Genomic DNA, 12168 nt, shown 5'->3' on the forward strand with positions numbered 1-12168 from the left:
GCCCAGGGAGGTGGTGGAGTCACCATCCCTGGAGGGATTTAAGAAACGTATAGACATGGCTCTTCAGGGCCTGCTCTAGTGCCCAAGGTTATTGGTTTATGGTGAGGTGTTGAGTGTGGGGTTTAGTTGGTGGGTGCGGTGGTTTTGGTGGGCGTTTGGTGTGGTGTGTTTTGGATTTGTTTGGTTGGGTTTTTTTGGGTTGGTTTTTTTTTGTTTGTTTTTTGTTTTTTTTTTTTGTGTGTGGTTGGACTCAATGATCTCAGAGGTCCCTTCCAACCACTAAGATTCTGTGATTCTGTGCCCCAGGCACAGCTGTGAAAGCTTTGACAAAGCTGCCTTCGACAAATGACAGGCCAGAAAAACAGCCAAGGAGGGGGTGTAGACTCATCAAGCAACACCACGAAGGTCTAAGCTTCACGAATTTCTCCAGGAAAACCTGTCCTCAATCGCATCCCGCTTCCTGGCATCTCCATCCCAATGGCAGAGCCTTGACACCGGTCACAAAGTGCTCCCCCACTCAGCGACACCGCGTCGGTTGGCGTCTAAAAACCCTGGTGGGATCAACCTCACTGATGTTGTTTGGGTGATCCTTGGTCTGTAGAGGAGAAATGATCCTCCAGATCCATCCAACAAAGCTTGAAACATAAATACGTGCTCGAAGCACATCCCAGCTCAGCGAAGGACCCACAGCTCCGCTTCACCTTCAGCATCAACGTCATCACCTCGGCTTCAACGCTTGAGGTCTCCCAAGCTACGTACTGCAGGGCATGCTCCAGTGGCTGAGATTGTTGGGTTGCATCTGGGTGCTTTTTTTTTTTTTTTGTGTGGTTGGACTCGATGATCTCAGAGGTCCCTTCCAACCACTAAGATTCTGTGATTCTGTGATTCTGTGCCCCAGGCACAGCTGTGAGAGCTTTGACAAAGCTGCCTTTGACAAAAGACAGGCCAGAAATACAGCCAAGGAGGGGGCGTAGACTCATCGAGCGACACCACAAAGGTCTGAGCCTCACGAACTTCTCCAGGAAAACCAGTCCTCAATCACATCCCGCTTCCTGGCATCTCCATCCCATCACAAAGCGCTCCCCGACTCAGTGACACCGCGTCGGTTGGCGTCTAAAAACCCTGGTGGGATCAACCTCACTGCTGTTGTTTGAGTGATCCTTGGTCTGTAGAGGAGAAATGATCCTCCAGATCCATCCACCAAAGCTTGAAACGTAAATACGTGCTCGAAGCACATCCCAGCTCAGCGAAGGACCCACAGCAACGCTTCACCTTCAGCATCAATGTCATCACCTCCGCTTCAACGCTTGAGGTCTCCAAAGCTACGTCTGACTGGAGATCCCAGCCACCGAGTGGAGGTTGATCTGCTAAATCGTCAACTGATAATCACTAGAAGAAAACCTAATTATTTTTCCACCTCGCTCCGTGTAATAAAACCACGGAGCCCCCAGATACATCAAGAAGGTTGAAAACAATGATGAACTCAAAAGCTGTTCTGCTGGAGGTTTCACTGCCCAGCTTTTTAGAAAGGTTAATTTATATCTCCAAGCTCTTCCATGTTGTAACATCCTCCTCCTCCCACCCCAGCGTGGGGTGATTTAGAGGGAAGGGCAATCTTACAGAGGTAGTTATGGATTAGATGCAACTAAAACTCTACTTTCATGCTTCTTCTCTCCGATTCTGGGAGTTTAAGCACTTCTTCACCCAACAGACGTTACCCAACACAGCCCCAGGTGCTCCAAATTCCAACCCACTGCTTAACGCGTTCATCTACCGATTCACTGCACCAGTTGAAGAGACACACTTTGCTCTCACAACCCCATCATAGAATCGTCTAGGCTGGAAGGGACCTTCAAGATCCTCGAGTCCAACCATCAACCCAACACTGACAAAGCCACCACTAACCCATGTCCCTCAGCACCACGTCTGCCCAGTTTTTCAATACCTCCAGGCATGATGACTCCACCACTTCCCTAAGCAGCCTCTTCCAATGCTTGACAATCCTTGCAGTGAAGAAACTTTCCCTAATATCCATCCTAAACCTCCCCTGGCTCAACTTGAGGCTGTTTCCTGAAGAGCTTGGCAGGATAACTACAGATAAATTCTGTTGGAAGCGCTCAATGAGGTAGAGTTCCCTACAACCACCAGCGTAGTGCCGCTCGCTCGTAGAGCTGCACCGTGCTCCTTGGGAAGCCATACAGACCTTGTCTTTGGACACCTTGTGGGAAAAGGAACAGGTCCCATCTGTCTTCTTGCATGTGCCACGGAGAAACCTGTAGATACACCAGAAGGAGAAGGTTGAGCACGAGGTAGGTGACAAAACACACGGCTTTAAACACCAAGCATCTGTCTTGCCCCATTACCACATTTTCCACAAGGCCAAAAATTGCTCCTAAAGTCCATTTTATGCCCTAAATTGGTACAGGTCCTTCTTGTTAGAAGGGCAGTTGAAGTTTCCTGATAAGATTTTGTTCTTTCATCATATTTGGCTGCTCATTAGTAGACAGAGCAAGGCCCGCACCATGAGTTTCAGAGATGATGCTCCCGGAAGGAGAAAGGTCCTTCCTAGAGCCCTGATGACACCAGATGCTGCATGAAGCACCAGGAGGACCTCAGGGTGTGAGTGGCCAACAACCAGGAGGAGCAGAGAGACAGGCACACAACAGAAACCAAGATCCCAAAGCACGAGGATGTAGAAGGTACCAGTGTGACAGCAGATTAATAAAATACACGTATTATTGTGGGAAGAGGGGGTCTGAATCCCCCAAAACCAGACTCCAGGGGTACATGTTCTGAGCTGCATAACCTTGCAGGGAGGTTCTGGAGAATGGAATATGCTCCGAGCTTTATTTAGAAATTTAGAGCTGAGGATGGAGAGATTAATTAAAAAAAAAAATAAAATCAGAGTGGTTTGAAGAGAGTATAAATGAGAACTTATAGATGTGAAAACCACTGGCTGATGGCAACTGGGTGTGCAGGTGATTGTGATCACAGCACAGCTACGTGCAGCTCCTCAAGACACCCAGCCCTGGAAAATAAAGGACACCTTAAACCAAAAGCAGAGTGAGAACATCAAGGGATAATAACAGAAAGCTAAAGAATGGAATTGGAGCTAGAAGGCACCAGGGTGAGGAGACACAAGATGGGGAGTAAATCCGTGTTGTCCTCTGGTGACTCATGGAAATGGCGCAGGATGGAGACCCAAAAGGCCTCAAGGACCAGCAATTCCTAAAGTGTGCAAGAAGCACCACCAAAAACCAGATTTGGTCGCCAACATAAGAAGAACCAAGGATTCAAAGTGAGGACTCAGCGGCCGACATCCCTTGTCCTCTGTGTCACCAGAAGTAATCCTGACCAGATGCCTTGGACACACGAGAAGATGTTACAGGAGAATGTGCCCTTGTGGCTAAGAAGGCCAATGGCATCCTGGGGGGCATCAAGAAGAGTGTGACCAGCAGGTGGAGGGAGGTCATCCTGCCCCTCTGCTCTGCCCTGCCTCGTGAGGCCCCATCTGGAGCACTGGGACCAGTTCTGGGCTCCCCAGTTCAAGAAGGACAGGGAACTGCTGGAGAGGGGACAGCAAAGGGCTACAAAGATGATGAGGGGCCTGGAGCATCTCTTTACGATGAGAGGCTGAGGGACTTGGGTCTTTTTAGTCTGGAGAAGAGAAGGCTGAGGGGGGATCTGATCAACACCTATAAATACTCAAAGGGTGGGTGTCAGGAGGATGGGGCCAGTCTTTTTTCATTGGTGCCCAGTGACAGGACAAGAGGAAATGGGCACAAACTTGAATAAAAGAAGTTCCACCTAACCATGAGGAGGAACTTCTTTCCTGTGAGGGTGGCAGAGCCCTGGAATAGGTTGCCCAGGGAGGTGGTGGAGTCCCTGACCCTGGAGACATTCCAAACCTGCCTGGACACGTTCCTGTGCAACCTGCTCTAGGTGGCCCTGCTTTGGCAAGGGGTTGGACTAGATGATCTACAGAGGTCCCTTCCAACCCCATATCATTCTGTGATTCTGTGAGAATGAGTGAAATTGGTTAAAAAATAAATAAATCACCTTTCTCCCTCCTACACGGTCTCCCATCGAGCTTTGCGCAACCTCCAAATGATTTCTAGCCCAGCAGCAATTTCACAGAGAAATTACTCAAGGAGTTCATCAGCGGAGTTGGCTTTTCCACACTTTTTAAACGACTAATAATATAGTTTAATCAAGTGTTGGGCAGGTATAACGAGCTGGCAACATGAATCAGTTCTCCCGTAATAAATTATCAAGTCTCGCAGCTCCGTGGCATCACAGGCTGGAGGATGAAAACCTGTTGCATGGATCTGAGGAGATCTGAGAAACGTTGCTCTCAGAAGAAATCACCCGGCGCGTGGTCGGGGCGGGCTCTCAAGTCCCTCAGCTCAAATCTGCATCCAATATTACCCAGGAGCCACAAAATCGTTCAGGTCAGATGGTTTATTTGGGGACTGACTGAAATTTTTAGCCTTAAAATCTCATCTGGAAACTCCGACGGCATCCTCAACCTGACAGCACCAACGAAATGACTAAGGACTATTATTCCAATTCTATTTAAGAAACGTTGATTTGATTTTATTACTAATTCTTTAAACACTACTCTGATTTTTAATTTTTTTTAGAGCTTCTGCATTACGATATGGAAGGTCACTTATTAGATGTAAATGTCCTGGTGCTGGTATTCACCTCCAAAATGTGAAATAAGTATTTCTGTCGTCCCAAAAGACTGTGCAGAACAACCCAAATCTGTGTATTTAACTTTAACAATGCACAATGGGTTGTGCATTGGCATTAACAGGTATAAAATGCTGTATAAATGTACAGAAAAAAATAGCAGAGAGATTAAAAAGACCACAATTCTCCAGTCTGGGAAGTTTAGACAGAGAAGGGAGGACTATGCAGTTATAAATGGTGCCCAGAAGGTGATCAGGGAATGATTATTCCATCCTTCTCATGAACCACCAGAGAGGAGGGACCAGTTGAGGAAGCACTTTTAATGCAATCCTCAATCCAGTCGTGCAACCCATCGCCATAAATATCATGTACTAAAGGAAAAAGTAAATAAATTCACCAGAAGAGAACTGCTGACCATTGCATGATGATGGCTTGGTGGCATGCTCTAGGAGTTGAAAACCCAATGCTACCATGCTGCAGGGCTTCACTGCCCGAAGCTGAGAGGTCCCAGCCAGGAGAAAGAGCCCTTCTCTACATGTCCTCCTCCTGTAGATACTTGCCAACCCAATGGTGTTGGGTAGGTCCTGGACTTGAGCCAGAACAGCTGGTTCTCATGGTCTTACATAGAATCACCTACGTTGGAAAGGACCTTTAAGATCACCAAGTCTAACCATTGACCTAACACTGCCTAACCCGTGTCTCTCAGCACCACATCTACCCATCTTTTAAATCCCTCCAGGGACGGGGACTCCACCACTTCCCTGGGCACCCTCTTCCAGAGCTTGATAACCCTTTAGGTGGAGAAATTTTTCCTAAGATCCATCCTAAACCTCCCCTGGAGCAATCTCCACTATTGGGTTGTTTCCCTGAGGAATATCCCATGAGCAAGCGTCAAAGCCAACCAATGGCCCAGTCTACTGTGATGAGCCAAATTATGGGGCTGCTGTGTCCATCCATACCTGGTGCAGACGGCCACCTTCTCCGGATCATGGATGTAGGGGCAACTGTCCCCACGATTACACTTGCCAAAGCGGTTGTAGTACATACAATATTCTTTCTTCTTTTTCTTCTGCTTGGCTTGACGAATGATGGCCAAACTTCGCTGAACAGCACGGCTAGAAGGAGAAAGACAGACAGGGTCAGGTTAACATCTCCAACACAATAGTGACGTAGAGGAGAAAGGTCAATAGCATCTGAAATCACAGAGGAGCCCAAGATTTGCTTTGATGAGACTGTGAGATATTCAAACAGTTAGTTCTAGGCCATAAGCTCTTAAGTCTTTTTTATTCTTGGACAACTTTACCCTGAATCTTTAAAAATTTGCAAGAAGAGGACAATCTCCCAGGAAACACCTGCATTTGGTGTAGAATTAACCCCAGGACACGTTGTGGCCCACTGGGAAGACAACTCTGGGGAAGAGGAGTCACCCAGGTGTCCTTGTGGTGGTGACACCAACCGCACCGTGGGCCATATTAGCAGGAATGCAGCCAGGAGGATGAGGAAGGGGATCTATCTCCTCTATTTGGCACTTGCAAGACCACAGCTGGGCACTGGGTCCAGTTTGGGGCTCCCAGTACAACACAGACAGTGACGGATGGCAGTGCGTCCATTGGAGGCCACCAAGATGGTTGGGGCTGGAGCACAGGACACCTGAGTAGAGGTCACAGGCTGATTTGCTCAGCAAGGAGAAGGCCAAGGGGGATCTTATTGTCCTCTGTGACTTCTTAATGGGATGTTGTAGAGAAGGTGGAACCAGACCTTCTCAGAGAGATATGTTGGAAGGTCAATCTGGGGCAAGAGGAAGGACAGAGCTCCCCAGAGAGCCTCCCACCTCCATGATGGTGATTCTCTTCTATGATTTTATGAGCCTGGAGAGAGCTTCCTGCAGTTTTGGGGAACACGGTGAGGGAGAAAACATCCTCCCTATTCAAGGTCTTCAAGTGGGCACCTCCTTATGGACTTCAATGAATGAGGGGCCTACGTGACAGCCAGATAACACCCAACATCACAAAAACTTGCTATTAATTGCCTGGTACCACTAGAAGCAACTTAAGGCTATCAAAAGTTGCTTAGAACGTGTTTTCTATAAGCTTCCAGCTGAGGAGGTAATTACCCAGCAGCTACAGAGATGTATGGGATGAGGAGGAAGAGGTAAAGTGCTGAGATCTGGGGGAATACAACCCCACCAAGGACACATTTACGCTCTCCGAGCAGATAATTAGATGGTAGGGCATGGTTAACTCAAGTTTGCAGAGGACACAGTGCTCTGGATGGGGCAACCAAAGCCCTAGGTTCTCCGGGTAGTTGTATGCATTGCTTTCTTAGAGATTAAGGATAAATTTTTACATATAAAATTACTTTAAGATAGGTATAATACATAAATATTATATAATATGTACGTATTTCCACAGTCTTGGTCCTCCTGGTATGAGAACCACAGGTCTAAAGGTCACAGCACCATTGCCCAGGATAAATACTCGCATGAGGACACTATTTTAGGGGAAAATGCACATTTTAACCTCTATAACCATTGATTGTCTGCAGCTCTCAAGCTACAACACAATCAGAGAAAGGCAACTTCATGCAGTCAAAAGGCTGAATGCAAAAGCCACATTTCAGCAGTGGAAATGCCACCATCTCTTTCATCACAAATGGTCTGGGAGGACACCAAACTCCACCACAAATTGCTTCTTGGTACTTGAGGTGCTTCCAAGACCAATGCAAGGCAAGCCTTTAAAAAAGAGATGATTTTTTGGCTAAAATGATGATATTGAATAAAGGCTCATCCATAGCCAACACCTTGGCTACTTGTGGGACCTGGCCAGGCCACCAGCACGTTGACCTGCACGGAAAGCTGAACTTTGGCACCAATTAACTCTGATGGCACGTTTTAAATGAGTTGATATTAGTGGTAGAGATGCTAAAACACAGCTAGAATCCAGCACGATGTCTGTAAACTGACATCTGGAACAGACACACTTCGGGAATAAATTCTAGTCTGCTACAATTAAGAGGGACTTGTCTGCAAAACGCTCAGAGTTAAGGACACGATGATATGTGGCACATCTGGAGCACAAGAAAAAAAAAAAGAAAGAAGCCAAGGAGAAAGCTGGTAAGACTCTAAACAGCAGCAACATGCCATCGTTCTCCCATACTTGGAGCTTTCCAGTTGCTGTGTTACTGGTTCCCAGTTTGTGGGTGGGAGAGCGAGAAGGAAAAGCTGCAGGTTTGCTGGGTTAAATTGGGATTGGGCTTCTGAGTTGGGGGAAAAAACCCAAAATCCCCCTTGAGAACAATATGGTTGATTTAAAAAGGGACTTTCCAAGCAGGATTTGGTGTTCTTTGAGCGCAGGAAGGAGTCACAACTCATTAATAATCTTTGAAACCCTTTCCAAGCAGAAACCCTGGTTTTCTGCCCAGAGAAGCTGTGGCTGCCCCATCCCTGGAGGGGTTCAAGACCAGGTTGGATGGGGCTTTGAGCAACCTGGTCTGGTGGGAGGTGTCCCTGCCCAGGGTGGGGGGTTGGAACTCAATGATCTTTAAGGTCCTTTCCAACCCAAGCCATTCTATGATTCTGCTGAGCTTAGAACCACTTCGGAGCAGAAGAAGGGAGAAAAGCAGCAGCCAGAGCTTCACCCATCAAGGAGCCGGTCAAACATCTGCATCTCAAGCTGCTGACACCTTCCTGAGCATAAATCTCAGGAACCAGAGGGGGAGCATGTCATTCCTACACACACACACACAGACCTGGCGATGTATCGGCTCGTCGCTGATCTGTTCAGGCCACTGGATGGAGAGAAGCCAGGACTGGGTGTACAATGCAACCTTGCTGTTGGAGAAAAAAAACAAAAAAAAATAGATAAATTGCTCAGAATCATCAAATTTTGCAGCAATTCATGTGGTCACACCATCATTAGGTCCACAAAAATGATCCCAGGGGGTGAAGCCCCTCTGCTGTGAGGACAGGGTGAGAGAGTTGGGGGGGTTCAGCCTGGAGAGGGCTCCAGGAAGACCTTCCAGTCTCTTCCAGTCCCCAAAGGGGCTCCAGAAAAGCTGGGGAGGGACTCTTGGTCAGGGAGGGGAGCCATAGGATGAGGGGTAACAGTTTTAAACTGAAAGAGGGGAGATTCAGATGAGATATTAGAAGGAAATGCATGACTGTGAGGGTGGTGAGAGCCTGGCCCAGGTTGCCCAGAGAAGCTGTGGCTGCCCCATCCCTGGAGGGGGTCAAGGCCAGGTTGGACGGAGCTTTGAGCAACCTGGTCTGGTGGGAGGTGTCCCTGCTTACGGTACGGGCTTGGACTAGATGATCTTCAAAGGTCTCTTCCAAACCATGCTCTGATTCTAATATTTCATTGCTAACCCAAGCAAGCAGCTCCCAGAGGCAGGATGGGTGAGGATGCTCTCTATGGATGGCTACCTTGTCAGCACCTCCAAAGGCACCAGGTCTCCTTGCCAGCTCCAAACACAGTGGGGACCTTCCCCCTTGGCCCCTAAACTTGTCAACATCCCCCTCCAAGCAACTCACTCCAGCAAATTTCCACGCTTGGCTTGGCTGTTCCCCGCGGCCGGTTGGGGAAGCCCCCAGCTCCTGCCTCCGATAGGCGCGACAACAGAATTAAATCATCCTTGACCGGCGTAAGAAAAAGGAAAAAAAAACCAAAAAAAACTCGAAAATGAAGTTTTCCAGGTGGTAGGAGAAGAGCGTATGAAAAAGTAAAAAAACCACAAAAAACCTTGAAAATGAAGTTTTCCAGGTGGTAGGAGAAGGGTTCAGTCACTCACCTGCCAGCCCGGGCGTGTTGGGGAGTGAGCGAGTGGAATTTGATAGCGCGGCAGAGCGTCGTCCCCGCGCGCGAGCTGTCACTCGGGCTGCCGGCGTCGGCAAAGACCCATCTGTTCCCTCCGCAAATTAAAAAAATCTCCAGCTCAAACAGGTTTTTTGCCCCTTTTTTTTTAATTATTTATGGCTTCTTCCCCATCGCAGAGCTGCCTCGCTCTCGGTTTTCAGCCCTACAATAAATGCTCATCGAGTTGGGGTCACTCCGAAGATGCGGCAGAGCATCTCTTAGCAAGGAAGATGGGTTAAGAGGCCACCACGCTCAAGCAAGGTTGACCTCCCAACTGATGCAGGGAGGAAGACCCAAATGAAAGTCCCAGCATTAAGGGTAGGGATAGAGCATCCCTCGCCCCTCTGCAATTATGTTTAATGGTCCTTAAAGCAAGCTCAGCAGGACGGGCAGGACCAGGAACCGGCTCCCCAGGGCAGCAGATAATCACTCTAAATATTTAATTCCTGGGCATAAAAGTGGACTTTTCGGGGACGAACACGCTCCCGTGCTCGTGTGCCATCCTTTTAGTTAAAGCAGCTTGACAACTGCATCTTGGCCCAAAAACAAGACTCACTAAAGAAATAAATAGATAAGTGAATAAATAAAGGGTGCGACAGCCTCACGCCATCGGTTTTTAATTTATATCTAGCAAAAAATACATCCGTGGCATAACGTTTGGGTGGGTTTTGCCCAGCTTTGATCTTCTGGCAAGAAGTCATGGTATTCTAGGTGGACAGGTGATGCACACCTCGTGGTAGGCATCTCCTGGAGGCAATTTAATCACCCGAGAGCCAGTCCCATCCATGACAAAATCCGGGTGAGATGCCTCCATCCAGCGCGGTGATGGAGAACGGCAAAGCATCAGACTGGCAAAGAAACCCCTCGTCGATGCTTTCCCACCATCTAATTCCTCATCCTGAGAGCAAATCCTCTCCCAACTATTAGAAAAACCACCTAAATATTTACCCAGGAGGAGGCAGCCCCGTAACGCTGCTGGTTAAAAAGCTCCGTAATTATGCATTTTGCCATCAGTTGGGATTTAGGGAGGAAACTCAGGCTCCGGCGCGATGGTATTTTTAGAAGCTTTCGCATCGTGCAAAAAAAGAAGTTTAAATACAAGCAAGGCTCTGCGAGCATCAAAGCAGCAAGGGAGGAGATGGAGGAGAGAGGGTTCGATGTCTCAGACCTTTCAGGAGGTCCAAGAAGCCCCAGTTTTGATTTTTAGAGTGGTTACCAACTCAGGATACCCAGGGAGAGCTTCTACCAAGAGATTTGCCTTCATAAATACAAAGCATCTGATATTTTGCAGACCATTATCTGTATTATCATAGAATCATAGAATGGGTTGGGTTGGAAGGGACCTCAAAGATCATCCAGTTCCAACCCCCCTGCCCTGGGCAGGGACACCTCCCACCAGACCAGGTCGCTCAAAGCCCCATCCAACCTGGCCTTGACCCCCTCCAGGGATGGGGCAGCCACAGCTTCCCTGGGCAACCTGTTCCAGTGTCTCACCACCCTCAGAGTAAAAAATTTCTTCCTGAGATCTAATCTCAATCTTTTTTCTTCCAATTTAAAACTGTTTCCCCTTGTCCTATCATTACCCCTCCTGGCAAAGAGTCCTTCTCCAGCTCTTCTATAGGCACCCTTCAGGCATTGAAAGGCCGCTATAAGGTCTCCCCTGAGCCTTCTCTTATTATCATTATTATTATATTATCATTATATTATTATTATCAAAGTAACCCAGGCGGTGGGAAACCTGGGGCCAAGCAAAAGACACCGGCAAACTGGATAAGGGTTAAATCCCAAAATTAGGAGCTGAAATTTGATTATCATTATTATTATATTATCATTATATTATTATTATCAAAGTAACCCACGCGGTGAGAAACCGGGGCCAAGCAAAAGAGACCGGCAAACTGGATAAGGGTTAAATCCCAAAATTAGGAGCTGAAATTTGCCCCTCTCTGGATTAAATTAAACAAAACCAACCAAACAAACAAAACAAAAGCCAAAACGATGCCCCCAGGGCTTGACTCTGATCCCTGGGAGTCTGGTTTGGTCCAGGGAGTCTGGTTTCTTGGAGCAACCTGGTTTTGGTCCAGACATATCACTCTTTTATTCTTGCAGGACAGATGCCAGGTCCCAAATCCGTCCCCGTATGTCTTCCCAGTCGCTCTCCAACTGGGGGAGAGCATTGGTGTTGGGATGCAGTGGCGCCAGGAGATTGGGAGAGCTCATCCCAGATTCCCCCCTTTTCCTCCGCATCACCCCAAATTCCTCGCTGCGGAGACGGAAATTAAGCGGCGCGGCGAGTTCTTCCCCCCCCCGTGCAGGCTCAAAGGCAGCAGGAACAAGATGGGGAGAAGGTAAAAAAAAAAAAAAAAGACTCTGATCCCTGGGAGTCTGGTTTGGTCCAGGGAGTCTGGTTTGGTCCAGGGAGTCTCGTTTGGTCCAGACATATCACTCTTTTATTCTTGCAGGACAGATGCCAGGTCCCAAATCCGTCCCCGTATGTCTTCCCAGTCGCTCTCCAACTGGGGGAGAGCATCAGTGCTGGGACACAGCGGCGGTGGGGGGTCGGGATGGCTCATCCCAGATTCCCCCCTTTCCGCTGTGGCACCCCAAATTCCCCGCTGGGGGG

At 48.1% G+C, this 12168-nt stretch overlaps 1 protein-coding gene across 1 annotated transcript in view; it reads right to left on the reverse strand.

The window, feature by feature from the left end:
* The window catches only part of ZC3H3 (zinc finger CCCH-type containing 3), a 207230-nt gene that overhangs the window by 61070 nt on the left and 133992 nt on the right, over nt 1–12168 (reverse strand). Inside the window, exons 6-8 of the mRNA XM_014965228.1 lie at nt 8443–8524; nt 5655–5810; nt 2204–2273 (exon numbers count right to left, since the gene is read on the reverse strand). Of these exons, the coding sequence (XP_014820714.1) occupies nt 2204–2273; nt 5655–5810; nt 8443–8524 (308 nt within the window). The remainder of the gene's footprint in view (nt 1–2203; nt 2274–5654; nt 5811–8442; nt 8525–12168) is intronic.

This window comes from Calidris pugnax, unplaced genomic scaffold (assembly GCF_001431845.1).
Source record: "Calidris pugnax isolate Ruff unplaced genomic scaffold, ASM143184v1 scaffold41, whole genome shotgun sequence".
In the NCBI taxonomy this organism is placed as follows: Eukaryota; Metazoa; Chordata; class Aves; order Charadriiformes; family Scolopacidae; genus Calidris; species Calidris pugnax.